Genomic DNA, 19,000 nt, shown 5'->3' with positions numbered 1-19,000 from the left:
CCGCTCGTGCTAATATTGATACCCGAGCAAGCGAAAGATACCAAAATTGAACCACGAGCGTAGCGAGTGATTCGAAAAATGGAATCTTGAGCGTTGCGAGGGTTTCAAAGCACGAGGGTTAAACAAAATTTGCCCCCGAGTGAAAGACAACATTTTTCACCACACCCATCCGAAGCAAATATTAAATGTAAAATATCAAACAAAATCAAATTCAAATGAATGTTATTAAATATTTATCATCCAAAATCATCATTTAAAAGTCAATTCTACCAGCAAACAAAAGACAACAAAACAACTCAAAATTTGCATTTGATTACTTTGCCTCACTTGAGAATTACTGATAGCAAAGTGCAACTTTGCTATCCGGTTTTGAAGAGCAAAGTAAGCCTTTCCGAGCTGGTGTGGTGAAAATACATATCTAATAGGACCATCTTTTTTAGTGGTGTTTCCAGTGGTTTTTAACACATCCGCAGCCGAAGAGAACACGCTAATTAGGTGTGCTCATTTTGTATTGTAAATGGGGCACTTCGCACTGAAAGTGATAACCCCTGGAGTCCCTAGGATTGAGTTTTGATAATCATTTCCGACATGGTAATGCGTTCGTGGAACTCAACATTCTCGCATTCTCTGCCAACGTTTTCGCAGCGCTACGCTCGTAGCCGATCCCAGCGTTTTCCCGCTTTGTAGAGAAAAGCGACTACGAACAGAGAATCCGCCGAGCGGATTCCCGGCACTCAATGTGTTAAACTTTGGTAGTTTCCTCCCGTGGTGGCGGCGCCTCCGGAGCTATGATGGCTTTGACGAGAGCTCCTATCGGGGCCTCCACGGTCAGCCAGAGCAGCGCCGCCGCTATGGTCGTGATGAACGTAGTACCGCCGAGTATCATTAGCTGTGAACAGAAGAAATATCTTCAGTCACACAGAATATACCTATTCAGCACAAAAGGCAAGCGAGCAAGGGTGACAGAAACTAATAATATGCCAGTTTAGGGCAAACTAAACTACAGTAGTCCTAATATTTCACCACAATCATAAGTGACGTAATAAATTCATTTTCAACGGAACACGTCGCACGCTCGATCAGTAGATTAAGGGTCGGTTGCACCAAACTGTTCGTATCGTTAAAGAGTTCGCAAAATTTTTATGTATGGAAAGTTTCATAGTAAAGCGCCGGGGCGCGCCGGCTGACGTTGATCAGTCTGTCAAATGTGGTTGGTGCAACTGGCCCTAAGACTAGGACGTCGCACCGACTGCACTCCAACTTCAGTCGAAGATCCTTAAAAAACGGATCGAAACATGTCGAGCGTTTATTCGACTTAATAAGAACCCGTTTAAAATATATATCCAATGACTAGCTAGTGATCTAGTGACGTGAAAATTCCAATCATACGGTATATTAGACAATATATATGCGTAGGTAGTAGGGCAGAGTACTTCGGTAGCCGCTATTAGGTAGGTACAAACCAAGTAATAGTCCGTCATGTATGTGGGCAGCTTCTGCGAGCCGACTAGACCACGCTGCACTAAAGTATGGAGTAGGAACGCGCAGTACGACACTCGGGCAGTCCAAGTGAAGCCGCGCCATTCTAGGATGCCACGGAGTACACCTGTAGGAGGATTTATTGAAGTAAAGCTACATCATTGAAGTGTTTCATTCATCTTGCTTTAATTCAAGGCACTTAACAGGGTACCTCTATCATTAAAAGTAGCGTAAAGAGGTCTGCATGCTTAACACGAGTGCCGGAACCCGCTCGGCGGCAGAGTTCTCGAGCCACATGCAAGTATTGTGACTGTTTACAGTTAAAATGTGAAGCTACAATGGTTTTCTAACAACAAAATCGTCGTTGGACTGTTCGCAGCGCCGTCTTAAACTATGCTGGGGCCCCAGGGCACAAGAATTTGGGGCCCTTTTGGAAAGTAAAGAAAGCTAATTAAACTAACATTTTTCTACTATATTCTTCTATTTATTATGGGTAATCAAATATACTGATACCTACTGTCTGTCCTTAGGTTAGGACCCCGTGTGCCCTTATGGTAAAGACGGTACTGACTGTTCGCCGACAATACACTTCGTATTAGTAAGTTCCATTTTGTTTATGTGTTTGTCGAAGAACCCACAGAAGTCAGGCATAGCTCAAAGATTCGTTGACAGAATATTAATCACTACACCTTATTAAGGTGTTTTATAAAACAAAGTCCCCCGTCGTGTCTGTCTGGTTGTGTGTTTGATAAACTCAAAAACTACTGAACGGATTTTCATTCGGTTTTCACCTATCAATTGTGTGATTCTTGAGGAAGGTTTAGGTGTATAATTTGTTAACCTTGTGTGAATGTGTGTACCTACCTTCAGCCTTAAAGATGGAGCCCATAATGAACAAAAAGGTGAAGACTTGGAACAGGGGCTTCCGCAGCGTGGCGTACAGTACCCTCAGCGCCGTCGAGGGCTCGTAGCCGTCCGCGTAGAAGAAGGAGCCCGAGTACACGTTGAAGACCCCGATCGGGAGCGTCACCCAGATCACCCAGCGATATTTCTGGGAAATATAAATTATAAATGAGATGATCCATTTTGAAATATTAGTAAGGTCAGTAAGGTAATTAGCCACCAAGTGGATGCCGATAGAGGGACGTGGAAGGGGCAGGTCCAAACAGAGATGGCGGGATGACATGGACAGCTTCCTGAACAACTGGCCGGAGGAAACACCAAATCGGGAGTCGGGGAGAGGCATTTGCGCAGCAGCGGGACTCAATTAGGCTAGGGAAAAAAAGGAGGGACAATGTGGCGAAAATTGTCTATATCTTTAGTTGCTTCTAACTCGTGCGTTTACAATTGTCCATACTCCGCTTACAAAAGGTCGGTAGAAAGAAGAAATAATTTCTTGCAAGTTTAGAAATCTTGGTCAAGTTTCAAGATTGTTGGTGAACTAACAGCTGATGAGTAAAGATTAATATGAAATCTTTCAGAGACATGGATCTTCTTGAAATAGTAGACGGCCAGCAGTCTATCGGATCTGCCGAGCACATATGGACATGAATTTACAGCTAAAGATTAGGTACACTGCAATCTTTCAAAGACGATCATCTTGTTCTTGAACCAAAGGATAGTCAGAAAACCGTCGAGAATTAGACAGTTTTGGTGAATAAATTATATAGTAGACTAAAAAGGCGATGGCGGGACAACTTGGACGCATTTTAGCCGGATTGGCGGGAACGTACAAACGACAGGGTTGGGTGGAGGCACAGATCATATAAGTGGAGGAAAGGGGGAGAGGCCTTTGCCCAGCAGTGGGACACTAAACTAGGCTAAAAAATAATGTTGGGAACCAACCTGGAATCTCTCAGAGACGACCTTCTCATTCTTGAACCAATGTATGGCGAGCAGCCCGCAGGCCATGCCAAGGACGTAGGTGAACATGTTGGTGTGCGCACGCACGTACATGATCCGAAACGTGTCGTACGTCTTGTAGAGGCTGCGATATAATCTGGGGAAGAAAACACTTAAATTAATCAAGATTTTGAAAATACCTTCAAATCAATTCACAAGGTTTTATTTAAGCCTTTGCTACGTCTCGTTTAATAACCCTGGGGTCCGCTTGGCAATGTAATCCCAAGAATAAAATTGACGCACGCTGTAGTTTGTATGAAGTTTTGTTTGAAAGCGTCTGCCATCTCATCTTCCCATTTCCTTCTTCTTCTCGCTAGACTTGTTCCCATTTAGGGTCGGCTTGTTTTGTCCTCAATTTCCATCTAGCGCGGTCTTGCGCAACGTCTTTATTTAAATAAGCATCTTTTAGGTATTTTTCAACCGTCGTCCTCCAGGTGGTAAGGTGGTCTGTCTAAGTTGCGTGTAGTGGTTGGCAGTTTTAGGGCAAGCTTTACCATATGGTCTTCTGAACGCCTTTTGACGTGACCATACCATCTCCCATTTCCCATCATATTTAATTAAAATAAAAGTATAGAGAATAATTTGTCTAACTTACTCTGGAGATTGATAGACCACCGCATCCAAGTCCTGAAAATAGGTGTGAGCCGCTGGCATAAGCAGCGCGAGCACTCCCAAAACAGCTAGTACTATCGCCTGATAGCGCGGACGGCGGAACACCACGCATACCAGCATACCTAGTGCGAATAGCTGTGTATCAGCTGCTATGTACCTGTAAAGATAAAAAAAAAAAAAAAAATCTGTTTATTTCATAAAAAAGCATGCATATAAACAGTCATCAAGGCCTTTTTATGGATACAGGTACCTATACCGTTCCCAGTTAGGTACGGACAATTTTTTTTTACTAGCCTATTATGGTGTTCCATTGCTGGGCCTAGGCCTCTCCCCTTCCCCTTATCATCGACGAACTCATAATATAGATAGGAAAATTGGTCAAGAGAGAGCTTTATGATTGGCAAACTCAGACCATAACTAATTCCAAAAGTTGTTGACAAGTTCCAAGAAAAAGGCACTCTTATACTCTTCCATACTGGTAACTGAAAGGCTGCAGTATGTTTAATTGTTTAGTTTAAACTACGTTGCGTGTTTAAACACGCAAGAATTCATAAGCGTATCAAGTTTTAATTCTAAACAGGAGGCCTAGCCAAGATGACAATCGCTATCGCGTCGCCATCGAATCGCTTTGTGTCTCTATTCTATCGCTCTTCTATATTAGTGCGACTGTGACAGTTGCGTTTCGATCGCTACGGAGCGTAAGCGATTGGCATCTTGGCTACGCGGCCAGATTTAATTCAAAGGCCCGTCCAACGGTCGCCCGTATCCCAAGCGAGGGCCGTTGGTACTATAACATCATCATCATTGGCCACAGCATCTTTGCAGATGATAGTTGCAGCGACTAAAGAAGGTATTTTCCTACAGCCTACATCGACTGGTACTAACAACAGTTATAATAAAAAAATTGAAAAACTTACCAAGTTTGGGGCAAGCAGTGCGAGTTGTCATAGATATAGTTGTTGATATACAGCATATGCGCCCACCAGTACTGCCAGCAGGCTTCGGCCTCGCTCGTAACCACTAAGTCCCATTGCGGACCGTCCGCCAGGTGGCGGTTGATGGTCATCACCGTGAACAACACTATCGCCATCACAGGGGTCAATCTGAAAACGGACGGCATGCAGTGTTAAGAATGTTGTGTAAAAGTAAAGAGATTTAGATGGCAAGGTAATTGACGACTCATCATCATCAGCTGAATGAAGTGGACGTGGAGTGACGTGGAGCTACCTACATGTGGACGTAGGCCTCTCCCAGGGATCTCAAGGATCAAGGAAGGACATTTCTATGCGATGTAGATCATATCGACGGTGATCGAGAACCTTTTCGCCTCAACAGCCATCGATTCTACGACAAACATGACCTGTGACCGGTACATAGGAGGATGAAATGTAGAAGGAGAGGCCCCTTTCAAATACGTTGTTTTTGGTTAAGCTGACAAGTAGTTTTTTGAGTTGACTCCATGAAGGGATATCGGCCGCCATATCAGTAAGACGACTACAGAAGACAGTATGCCCTCTCAAGCTAATAGAATATTCAATGTAATACTTAACTCCAAAGGGTCAAAAAAGGACCTTTTTGTCTCTTTAATGTTTCTCACCTCAGCCAACGCAACACCAAAGCCTTAGGCCATTCCCAGAACGTGATCTTAGTCTTCTCCGCCAGCAGCTCCAAGTTGAACGCCAGCAGGAAGCCGGACATCACGAAGAACGTGTACGTGACCACGTCGCCGTTCACGAGCAGGACTTTAAAGGGGTCTTCGTAGGCCTGGGATGAATTAATATGGGTAATTTTACTACAGTCTCGGAGGAAAAGACTAATTTGGGGTAATCTTGGTGTAATCTGGAAGCAAAAAGCTTCTTTGCAATGCAAATGGAGTAAATTGTGGTTTCATGTCTAACGTAGCTCAACAACAACTTTGCTTTTTAGTGTTCAGTACAAAATTTTGCTCACGGAGCACGTATAGGATCATTTCGGGCTAGCAAATGGGTTAAATGCGTTTTTAGTGATATGTACCGTAAAAGCATACACGATATCTATTTCTGTTGGAGAGTTATTGATTTATTTAATGATTTTATTTCTTAAGCAAAATGCGCCATCATAATTTCAGTCATTTCCACAGGCTTCGATTCGTTAATTTTAATTCAGTCATAGGCTATTGTTGTTTTCTTACCACTTCGAAGTAGAGAGGGTTCTTTAAGAAGGAGAAGGCCATCACTAGGGCTGTGTGGGTCGTGAACACGCCGAATATCGTCAGGGTTCTGTGGACAAATAAAAAAATCTCTGATAAAAAACAGTCTGCAAAAAAGTTCTGACCCTGTTGGATACACAGTCAGGATACATACATACTCGTACCTACAGACTTCATTCGGTTTATGAAAAAATAATCCGAAAAGATCTCACTATTCAAGTGTTGAGGTCCAAATGAATAAAGAGTTTTCCTGGTTCAAAACAGTATTTTCCAACCCTATTTATGAGGTGATTCTTTGTTTTCGCTTTTATCATGAAACGTCTTTCCGACAGTTCCGTTTCTACTGAAACTTTATCTCTCAAATCTCATTTGACAGTACCTTAGTCCATTGAAGACGCGAAGCCTCCTCAATCTGTGGTCGGGCCCGTCGAATCCGGCAGCGGTCAGTTTGCGCCAGTTGCGTCGGATGGAGAACGCCATTAAGTACGGGTTCCCTGGAATTAATTAAACGTGAAGAACTAAAGACAAGTTGCGGACGTTCATTAAATGAAAGTGGATGATCAGGTACTTACCTACAGCTAACTTTTTAAGATTAAAATTCCTCCACTGAGTAATTCCAAGGAACTCATTGGTAAAAACTGGGGTTAAACTTCGCGACCTTCGTTTGGAAAGTCGCATGCGTTACCACTTGTCCGCGTCCGCCTAAACTGGTTGTCAACTATGAAACTTGGATTAAAGACGTTACTATTTTGTTTTCAATACAAATCTTCAATTGAAGACACTGAACTAACCTGGTGTGTCATCCTGGATGAAATCGTGCCATGTTCCCAGCACGTTAACTATTATGAGAGTCATGTAAACCCCTGCCATCACATAATCTGCGGCGGTGAAATGCCTTTTTGCCCCATGTTTCTTGCAAGTCGATACATTCGTCACTCTGCAAGAAAAGAGTTTTAATGTAGTAATCAAGCGAAAATTTGTGCATATTATGTGCCTCAAGTCACATTAGATTCAATAAATAAATTCTGGAATTGTCAATAGGTATTTTGATGAACAAATAATGCGAATCAAAAAATTCAACACTCCGGTAAACTGTTTATAAAATTTATGAATATTAAGTACTAGCGTGAGGACTATAGCCCAAGCCCTCTGCATGAAAGGAGGCCTGTGCCCAGCAGTGGGACGTATATAGGCTGAATTATAATTATTTATTTTATGAATATTAAGTACCATCATTTGAGTGAAAGACGTGGTAATAGAGATTTTTACGTTACCTGGCGGTCAACTTGTGTGTTCGCCATATGGAAGCATTCACGCATTCCTCAAGGACCAACTTTAGGTCTTCTGGGTGTTCCAAGTATCTTCCCAGTGCGAAATCTTTACAGGTTTCTGTGACACATAACGCTCTGTGTATTTGCGTGTGGTTGTAGTGTCTCTTCGTACTGGCAGAGTATTCCTGAAATGAAATAACATGTCAAGCTAGACTGGTTGTTGTAAATTTTAACCAAATAATATTTATGGATCCAATGTTTAATTTCGTTTGGTGAAAAACCTGTATGTAACAGATTTCACTGAATTAATATAAATTCAAAAATCTCGATTGATTGACCGATTGAATTTGTTGAAAAACGCATGCGTTTTGTTGCAAGGCCTGTGGAGCCCTTTAACGCGAGCAGGATAGAAGTCAGAAGGCCCACCGCGAATCACGATCGACGTGTTGCACACTTGTAAATTCGTACGTAAGTGTGACAGGGGGGCAACACGTTGAACGTGGTTCGCGGTAGGCCCTCAGGCCAAGACAAGTCTGCAATGATCTTAATAGCAAACTTCTATGAAATTATGACGCATTAATAAGACTTGCACTGCGTGTGCTATCAAAATCGTTGCAGGCTTATCTTGGTCTAACTTTTAATTACCTGTAAAATTCGCATAAGGTCCGGGTTTTCTCCAGGGTACAAATCTGCATCTAGGACGCAATAGAGTCCTTTGGGTGCCACCAGACAGCGGTCGTAGTCGTCCATTTCGTGCAACTCCGGCAGTTTGTAGTACTCCGTTACTGCAACATATAAGTAAGTAGTACAATCTATAAATTGTAAATAGATGTCAATCTCATCATTAATCAAGGTATTTCCTTTGCGGTACGACATGGGATTCTTCAAGAAGCAGGTATTTAGGGTTCTCAAGGGTCGGCAACGCTTAAGTGGCTCCTGTGATGTTGCTTATGTCCATGGGCGACGATGACCGCTTCCCATCAGGCGGCTCGTCTGCTCGTTTGCTGACTATTACATAAAAAAAAACAACTCCGGCCAACGTGGGCCTCGAACCCACATCCTTGGATTGCCGGTCCAATGCGTTACCAATTCCGCCAGCTTTCATCATCAGTTGATCATCGTTGATTTTTTAATTGTTATTGACCTCTGTATTTACAATTTATAGATTGTAATAATGTGGTACGTCCCACAACAAAAAGGAAAAATATATTAACATATAAGTAGTATACAAATAAAGTTCTGAAATTGGTAAAATCTTTTTATTGAGGTTTAATTTTGAATGGGTGGAATGAAAGCCTCCGGTAGAGAAAGAAACGAAACACTTGGTTTTTATTTATGGTAAGTTATTTTCTCCCTGGGTCCCTTACTTACCCTAAGCTGATTCTAAATAAAATAATTAATGTACTTAATCAAACTAAGCTAAGTATGTGATTTTGCTAAATCATTTTAAACCTATATGAATCAGTTTATGAATAACATAATAAATCTGAAACATGAAACTTGTTTCTTTCAAATAACAATAGAAATATAATAAAATTAAATTCATTTTTATTTTAAGTATTATATTTGACCTCCAAATCCTGGCCTTTGCTTGCGTCAACAAAAGCAATATATAATTAATTTTAAATTGTAAAAAGATGAACTTAACTAACAGCCCGATTCAGATATTTCAGATGTAACAATATGTTATGGTTTTGAACTCGTCCTGGCGATTGATGCGCATCTCACGTTTATTTCATTTGCATGCACCACTCAGCGTGAGCGATCTTCAATGTCGTACCATAACCACAAAAAATATCAAACCAGAATCGGACTCTACGTAGATGAGTTAATTTTGGAATGAATATTCATATTTAAACATAATATACCAGAGCTGAAAATTAGGAGAACTATAGTCAAAAGGTTTTTATTTAAATTAAGGATGACTCCCATTAGACCGGGCCGGAACTTCCGGCGCATCGTTCTCTATGGAAAGCATCAGGTGATCGCCTCTCATGTCATAGAAAAGTAAGCGCCGGAAGCTCCGGCCCCGGACACGGCCCGGTCTAACGTGAGTCATCCTTTAAAGTGTTTCTTCACAGCTATAAACTTCACAATGGTGACAAACGGGACCTTATTACTAAAACTAGACTACTAGAAGTCTAGAGAAGAACACGAACCTACTGAGCCTTAGACAGTAAGTTGTAGGCAGTTTAAAAATTGACAGAGTGGTGAGTTTATTGCCGCTATAACAACCTCTTTTTAAATTAAATTGAACAAAGAAAACGTGATTTGTTTGATTTTCGTAGCATACGCAGTGTAAGTGTTATTTATACGTCATAATTTCATAGAAGTTTCACGTTTAAAATAACACTGGCACTGCGTGTGCTATCTAATTCGTTGCAGACTTATCTAGGTCTAACTCTAGAGGACTCTACCTATTGCATATCTCGTAATAAGTAGACGGTTGAAATTAACGCGGGTCTCTATTTCCCATAAAGTTTTAAGTCTTAATGTACTTATTGATTGTCCGCATATTCGTTAGTCATAATTTGGTTTTCTCAGAAACGCGTAACTTTTCAGGATTGCCATAAAATAAATCTAACCTAACCTAACATATTTATGGGATAACCTTACGAAAATCCTGAAAAGTTAACGGTTTCAGAATTATGACTAATGATAATCTGACAATCATTATATTATGACTTTCAATAATGATGTCAAACAAAGGGATCAGAATTTACACACAAGTACTACATATAAATGTTTGTATTCCTATGTATTTTACTTATTTGGTGTATCTGGGCCGATTTTTATTTCGTTGTAGAATTTATTTTTGATTGGTTTTGGATAAAATTTGGCTGGTTTGAAGAACTCTTTATTTGGGGCGACATAAACACGAAATCATTAATCTCAAAAAATTCCGTTGAGTTACGAAAATACCATATCTTTTCGTAACTTAGTGGAAGATTTTGTAGAAAATAAAAATGGCGATTTTTATTCCATAACGGTCATCTCATAACGCTGCAAATTAAACTTACACAAATCTTAAACTCTGAATACTATTAATGGCTAGTGGACATGTGACCTATGAATACATTACGCACTATTATTATCATACTATTCGCACATGTATCGTACAACGTTTTACCTTTTACAGTACATATAGCCATTTAAATTTGCGACATAGTTACGTAATGTGCTAATTATCGCACTAGTGCGGTAAACTAGCACCATTATGTACCTACTGTAAAATATTATTAAAGAATACCAAAACTGTTCAGCCAACTACTTATTTCTCAAAGTTGCCAATAAGTCCAGTGAGTCATGAATCAAACAAATGACTTAAATAAAACATGACAACTTAAATATGACAACACAAATAAAAAAAATACTTACAATTTAACGAGTATATAACACCTGATGCCTGATGGGCCAAAAACATTAACAATAGTAATTTCTGCATTTTGCCTTAATGTGTTATAAATAAATTAAATTTAATAAGTCAAGCGACTTTGCGCTGGCACGAGTCAACCACCAAATAAAATATTAATGTAAAATATTACAGGGTTTGTAATAAATACAGAAACAACCTTATTAGTGTTATTGACTTTTTAAATAGGGTTCCTTAGTTACAGAGAGACGAATTAAAATGGCAATGCCATAAGAGGGGGTTAACCAGTGGCGGCGCGTCAAACATATCCATAGGCAAGCCGGGGCTAATTTGGCTTACATATTTCCTTTACAACTCCGCTCAAACGTCCAAAAACAGGCAAGCCGGTGGGAATCGGCTTTTATGGACGCGCCGCCACTGGGGTTAACGCAAAATTGTAGTTTTTTTATTGTTTGTCGTTTTATTGAATTGATATTTTACGTTTTAATCACAGGCAAATGCCATGAAAATAAAAATACACGGAAACTAGATTATATTTTTAAGAGCAGACTCCAATCAAAACATTAAAATGTTTAAAAAGTTGGCTCGACACACAAACTCGTGGTTAATTTTCATTTATTTTCAATAGTATTATCGTTACCCTGCATACCATAACTATCAGTATAATTTTTTTAGTGTTAAAGTAGCTAGTGACATAGCCGAGACTCTGAAGAGCCAAATTTTAAACTGAAGTATAATTAATTTCAGAGTATTTAGATACATTTTTTTTAACCTAGTTTAGTGTCCCACTGCTGAGCAAAGGCCTCCCCTCCTTTCCTCCACTCAACCCTATCGTTTGTACTTTCCCGCCAATCCGGATAAAAATGCGTCCAAGTCGTCCCGCCATCTCCTAAAATCAGAATAAATCGCAATATAAATATAAAAGAAAAACAAAGCATCTATTTGCCTCAGGGTCTTTAAGATTATATAATTGGGTAATAAAATAAGGGCCATGACTGGAAGCTAAAGCTACTAAAAACACGTGCTTGGTAATATTTAAAATTAGGATTAAAAAAATAGTGCAAAGAAAGTATTTTTTTAGCGCTAATATCTATATTATTTTCTTATTCGTCTTCTAGTTATACATATAACCCCCTGATCGACCCTTTTGATGTTAAAATAATAAAAAAATATTAAAACTAACTATGAATTAAAGATTTAAAAACTAAACTAAAATTAAAATAAACCTACTTAAAAATTAAACTAATACTTATAATATTATATAAAAACTAAAATATACTAATAAAATATATGAAAATAAAAAGAAGTTATTTAAAGAATATCCCTTCTAGAACCTCCGCCTGCGGCATTGAGCCCATAACGCTGGCTGCAAAAATTAAATATATTTTTGGTAAGTCTTATTTTTATTACAAACATTAATATTATTTGACAGTGGTAAACGCACAATATTGAAATTTTATAGGTAAGTAGTGATTTTCTGATACGACCACGAAAGGACTTTAAATTTAATTGGCAGGATATATTATTTTCAGAGGTAACATAAAAAAAAGTAGGTAACTATTTCCATTTACCTACACGTAAATTACGTGGGTTTATCTTATTAACTAGTTTTAATTTGTTTGTGACATATTAATTTAGCAAAAATACAGGTAAATAACATGTACGATAAATATTTACTACTAAATAAGTATAATTTTATTTATGTTAATTTGTGTATTTATGTTAATTATTTTCAGTCTCCATTTGCTCGTAATATCCTGTAAGTTTATATATTTTACCAACTTAACCTTGTGGACGCCAATGACGGATAAATCCGCCCCGGAGGTCCAACGCCAAAGACGGATTTATCCGTCACAGACCACAGAGCAACATAAACCTACGTGCATATATGCATAAAGTTCAATTTCAGTTTTGACACGTCGGTGACGTGACGTCCGAGTGACAGCTTTTGTTTTTGATACGGCGTCGAGAAGATTAATGTGCGGTCATAAGTAGGTATCTCTAGTTGCAAAAAAATGTAGAGTTGCTCCCCTGTTTTAAGTAAGCAACGTAAGCAGTAAATACTTATCTACTTATCGGATATTATATCCATTATTCAAGGCGCAGGGGAAAACGGTGCATAATAAAATTCCTTTTTCCTATTTTCCTGAATAATGGAAATACAAGGCATACATAAAATGTGGTGTTTTGTAAACAGGTTGCTATATTTTCTAGGTAAGGGTAAAAACGGGACCCTATTACTAAGACTCCGCTGTCCGTCTGCCCGTCTGTCCCTCCGTCTGTCTGTCACCAGGCTGCAACTCATGAACCGTGATAGCTAGGCAGTTGAAATTTTCACAGAATGGTGTATTTCTGATGCCGCTATAGATAAGTAGAGCTTCCATACAACAAACGTAATTTTTTTTTGCCGTTTTTTGCGTAATGGTACGAACCCTTCGTGCTCGAAACGACTCGCACTTGGCCGGTTTTTTGAACGCATCATAGAGGGTACGAGTACGTTTATTATATATATTATGTGTAGATATAGCATATAACATACGTAGTGTAGTAGAGTAAGAAATGTCTCAGATCACAGGGAATTGTACAGAGAAAAACATGACTGTGATCTGAGTCTTTATTATTAAATACCCGAGGTGTGTCATACTATAATATTTTACTCATGACTTTGTAGACAATAAGATAACCTGTACATAGGTAGCCTCCTAAGTCCCAGAAGCTTAAGTTTTGTTTTTACACGACTGCCCAAACAAAGAGTGTATTGTTTTCAGCGTTCATGTTTGTATGTATGTGAGTTTCTTTATTGAATTTGGAACCGTGTCTTATTTAAATTAAGTTTGTTGAAATTAAGTTTTGGAATAAACGGGACTCAGGAGGTCAGTTTGATCGTTTACCTTGTTAATTTACAAAATACTAAGCAAATACACAAACTCCAGACACTATATAGTTTTACCTTACAACCCATCGATCTATCACAATCCGTGTGGTCTTCCTAAAATCGAAAGCAAAAATGTCACAACGCCCCTGATAATGTTCATTCTATTGTAGCATCCAATATCCTAGCAATAAACACTATAATCCCGTGTTCCAAAAGGTCCCCAAGGATAATATTAATGACTGTAACTAACAGATAATGTTCAGTAATTAATTACGGAGATTGTTGGTCAATCACGATAAACGTTAAAATCTGTTTTTTTTTTTTGCGTCGTGTGTGGTCATGCGCATAGTTTTAAAGATGTTACACACTGTTGACATTGTTATTTTAAGAGCAACACGAACCCGCCACTAAAAAGGGCTTCCATACAATCGAAGTTACGCTTTTAAAATGACATGAAACTTGGCATAAAATTTTACATAGGTAACCTATAGGTATGTTTGGTTTTCGCCGATAAAAAAATTTATATAAAGAAAATAGAGCGAGTAGAAATATACATATAATACTATTAGGTACTGACTATAACCTATTTTTAGAAATGATTTATTCAAGTTACTCTATACTCTGTATCTTTTGGTATTTAAATAAAAGTAAACAAAATCTACCCTCAAATGGCTCCTTAGGCCAGTTCATCTATACATATAATAAAGCTGAAGACGGTCGAAAGTCTGTACATGGAAGATATTTGAAAAAAAGTTGGCTGGGGATACTTAGAATCGATAACAGAACACGTTCCAAAAGTTTTTAGAATTTTTGTCTGTTTGTCTGTTTATCTGTTTATCTGTTTGTCTGTTTATTTGAACGCGCATCACGTGAAAACGACTGAACGGATTTTGATGAAAACTTTACTAATCTGTCGAGAAAATCCCCGGCCAGGTTATAGACTATAAAAATTCAACCCCTAAAAGGGGGGGTAGCCACAACACTCGATTGACTTAAGTTTGCCCCTGAATCTTATGGCGCTACTTAGGAAGGAGGGGCAAACTTTTTTCAAATATATGCTACCACTATTGAGTACCCTGGTAAACTAACAGATGGAGCTGAATTTAATACATTGTGACATGAATAAGCCACCGAGGAAAGATTTTGCCAAATTAACTCTAAGTTTAGAAGACACGGATATCAACAAAAATAATTGAATAATTATGTTGATTTAATCTATACATATAATAAAGCTGAAGACGGTCGAAAGTCTGTACATGGAAGATATTTGAAAAAAAGTTGGCTGGGGATACTTAGAATCGATAACAGAACACGTTCCAAAAGTTTTTAGAATTTTTGTCTGTTTGTCTGTTTATCTGTTTATCTGTTTGTCTGTTTATTTGAACGCGCATCACGTGAAAACGACTGAACGGATTTTGATGAAAACTTTACTAATCTGTCGAGAAAATCCCCGGCCAGGTTATAGACTATAAAAATTCAACCCCTAAAAGGGGGGGTAGCCACAACACTCGATTGACTTAAGTTTGCCCCTGAATCTTATGGCGCTACTTAGGAAGGAGGGGCAAACTTTTTTCAAATATGTGCTACCACTATTGAGTACCCTGGTAAACTAACAGATGGAGCTGAATTTAATACATTGTGACATGAATAAGCCACCGAGGAAAGATTTTGCCAAATTAACTCTAAGTTTAGAAGACACGGATATCAACAAAAATAATTGAATAATTATGTTGATTTAATCTATACATATAATCTATACATATAATAAAGCTGAAGACGGTCGAAAGTCTGTACATGGAAGATATTTGAAAAAAGTTGGCTGGGGATACTTAGAATCGATAACAGAACACGTTCCAAAAGTTTTTAGAATTTTTGTCTGTTCGTCTGTTTATCTGTTTATCTGTTTGTCTGTTTATTTGAACGCGCATCACGTGAAAACGACTGAACGGATTTTGATGAAAACTTTACTAATCTGTCGAGAAAATCCCCGGCCAGGTTATAGGCTATAATAATTCAACCCCTAAAAGGGGGGGTAGCCACAACACTCGATTGACTTAAGTTTGCCCCTGAATCTTATGGCGCTACTTAGGAAGGAGGGGCAAACTTTTTTCAAATATGTGCTACCACTATTGAGTACCCTGGTAAACTAACAGATGGAGCTGAATTTAATACATTGTGACATGAATAAGCCACCGAGGAAAGATTTTGCCAAATTAACTCTAAGTTTAGAAGACACGGATATCAACAAAAATAATTGAATAATTATGTTGATTTAATAAATAATAAATTAATAATATATCGAAAAATGTTCGCGCTCGCTTCGCTCGCGTTTTCAATAACTTTCTAAGATATGTCGACTGCAGCAACATTACTCTGTTGCAACGTTGCTGCTGCAGCACTGTAAATTTTCGTGATAAAATGATGTGACTGATTTCCATACTAAAAGTAAAAATGTACAACTGTCTATCAAATTGCCTATTTATACCGAAAAAATTTCGCGCTCGCTTCGCTCGCATTTTTAATCACTTTCTATTATATGGCGACTTCAGTAGCGTTACTCTGTTGCAACGTTACTGCTGCAGCACTGTCAATTTCCGGATAAAATGATGTGACTGATTTCCATACTAAAAGTAAAAATGTACAACTGTCTATCAAATTGCGTTTTTATATCGAAAAATATTCGCGCTCGCTTCGCTCGCTTTTTCAATAACTTTCTAAGGTATGGCGACTGCAGCAGCATTACTCTGTTGCAACGTTATTGCTGTAGCACTGTCAATTTTCGTGATAAAATGATGTGACTAATTTCCATACTAAATGTAAAAATGTACAACTGCATGTCTATCAAATTGCGTTTTTATATCGAAAAAATTTCGCGCTCGCTTCGCTCGCGTTTTTAAACACTTTCTAATATATAGCGACTGCAGCAGCATTGCTCTGTTGCAACGTTACTGCTGCAGCACTGTCAATTTTCGTGATAAAATGATGTGACTGATTTCCATACTAAAAGTAAAAATGTACAACTGTCTCTCAAATTGCGTTTTTATATCGAAAAATGTTCGCGCTCTCTTCGCTCGCTTTTTCAATCACTTTCTAAGCTATGGCGACTGCAGCAGTATTACTCTGTTGCAACGTTACTGCTGTAGCACTGTCAATTTCCGTGATATAATGATGTGACTGATTTCCATACTAAAAGTAAAAATGTACAACTGTCTATCAAATTGCCTATTTATACTGAAAAAATTTCGCGCTCGCTTCGCTCGCGTTTTCGATCACTTTATAAGATATGGCGACTGCAGCTGCATTACTCTGTTGCAACGTTGCTGCTGCAGCACTGTCAATTTTCCTGATAAAATGATGTGACTGATTTCCATCCTAAAAGTAAAAATGTACAACTGTCTATCAAATTGCGTTTTTATATCGAAAAATATTCGCGCTCGCTTCGCTCGCTTTTTCAATAACTTTCTAAGGTATGGCGACTGCAGCAGCATTACTCTGTTGCAACGTTATTGCTGTAGCACTGTAAATTTTCGTGATAAAATGATGTGACTGATTTCCATACTAAAAGTAAAAATGTACAACTCTGTCTATCAAATTGCGTTTTTATATCGAAAAATTTTCGCGCTCGCTTCGCTCGCGTTTTCAATCTCTTTCTAAGCTATGGCGACTGCAGCAGTACTACTCTGTTGCAACGTTATTGCTGCAGCACTGTCAATTTTCGTGATATAATGATGTGACTGATTTCCATACTAAAAGTAAAAATGTACAACTGTCTATAAAATTGCGTTTTTATATCGAAAAATTTTCGCGCGCGCTTCGCTCGCGTTTTCAATGGCAGCAGCATTAGGTACTCTGTTGCAACGTTACTGCTGCGGCACTGTCAATTGTCGTGATAAAATGATGTGATTAATTTCCATTCTCAGCTGTAATGCGGCAATGAACGTCACTCAATTTACCAAAAGAATTCAATGTAATCTTGATGACCCTAGGGAGAGGGGGCACCATGGTCTAGAAATGCTTAGGGCATCAAAATATCTTAATCCGGCACTGGTCGTTTGCGGAGTCAAATGATTTGGGACTCGCATTTTATACGCATTACCAAAAAGAATAGATAGTATAGAGGGGTCCTGTCATTGTAAATTTTGTAGTCACTGTAAATTTACTGCCATCTATCGACACACGACTAAAACTCAAAATGAAAACGCATAAAGTTATCAAAAAATGTATACATATGGATAAATGATTTTATTATTTTTATATCATTTTGAGCCATGTTCATTCACTGATATCTATGTGTTAAAATTGTTAAATATGAAACGGTGTCGTCACGCCATCTAGCTGAGGATAGGCTAAAGGTGTGTGCGACATCTATTCGAGAATGACTTTTACTTGAATTCCGAGGCACGTTTTTTCCTTAGACTTTATACGTCTTATACGAAGTTACATATGTCTTTGGCATTACCATGCATTCCCGAAAACAATCGAATCATTCCCGAAAGTCTCGCAACGCATTGAGGTTACAAGGGGCACGTGTCTTCCTCAGGAGTCTGAAGAAGACCACGGTGAGTGGCGGTCTAGCCACAAACAGGCCGCTTCGCTTTCGCTCGCGCGCGTATACCTTACGGCTTACTGTATCGTCCGATATACACCTACTACCTACTCTGTCGTTTAAATCACGTGTAAAATTTGAATAAGGGCGAAAAAACTATTGACTTTGGAGTGTAGTTTTTTTAGTGGTTTATTTAGTGGTACCTAATTGTAAAATATTTTATCTGGACTACAGTCCTCTAGCATATCCATCTGTCAACTTTACCTACTTCAAGTTCCGCCTCCAGGGGAGAGGGAGAGAAATTAGGATTACAAATTAGCCGCTTACTGACACAGACCGAATTCCACGCGGGCGGAGCCGCGGGCACAGCTAGTAGTCTAATAAAACATGGTCTTCCATTCCCAGAGTGACACGGGCCTACGTCACAACAACATGGCCGCTATATATAGCGCTATCGCATATTATCATATAGCGCTGTCGCATGATGACGTAGGCCCGTGTCAGTTAGGTGACCTAGAAAAGACGGGAATGGAGTACCAGGCGGAGTATATTATTATACCATGGGCCAGTTGGGATGATCAAATAATTTAGGTTAAAGTCAGGTCGTTCAGTGACGGATCCAGGCCGCGTAGCCAACATGCCAATCGCTTACGCTACGTAGCGATCAAAACGCAACTGTCACTGTCGCACTAATATGGAAGAGTGAAAGAGAGACACAAAGCGTTTCGTCGTCGAAGCGATAGCGATGTCACCT

General features: G+C 38.9%; 1 protein-coding gene across 1 annotated transcript; it reads right to left on the bottom strand.

Annotated features, from left to right (window-relative positions):
* Nucleotides 1-611: 611 nt before the first annotated feature.
* Nucleotides 612-11,010, bottom strand: LOC134797930 (nose resistant to fluoxetine protein 6-like). The gene is made up of 13 exons (XM_063770272.1): nt 10,831-11,010; nt 8,098-8,237; nt 7,456-7,637; nt 6,973-7,118; nt 6,561-6,675; nt 6,164-6,251; nt 5,591-5,757; nt 4,911-5,096; nt 3,977-4,150; nt 3,325-3,478; nt 2,344-2,530; nt 1,464-1,606; nt 612-889 (listed from the first exon to the last, which is right to left on the bottom strand). The coding sequence occupies exons 1-13, from the start codon at nt 10,895-10,897 to the stop codon at nt 743-745; spliced, it is 1,896 nt and encodes a 631-aa protein (XP_063626342.1). The 5' UTR covers nt 10,898-11,010; the 3' UTR covers nt 612-742.
* Between the last annotated feature and the right edge of the window lie 7,990 nt (nt 11,011-19,000).

The sequence above is a fragment of the Cydia splendana genome, chromosome 16 (assembly GCF_910591565.1).
Source record: "Cydia splendana chromosome 16, ilCydSple1.2, whole genome shotgun sequence".
NCBI lineage: Eukaryota > Metazoa > Arthropoda > Insecta > Lepidoptera > Tortricidae > Cydia > Cydia splendana.
The sequence above is the reverse complement of the archived record's forward strand: the minus strand, read 5'-3'. Positions and strand labels throughout refer to the sequence as shown.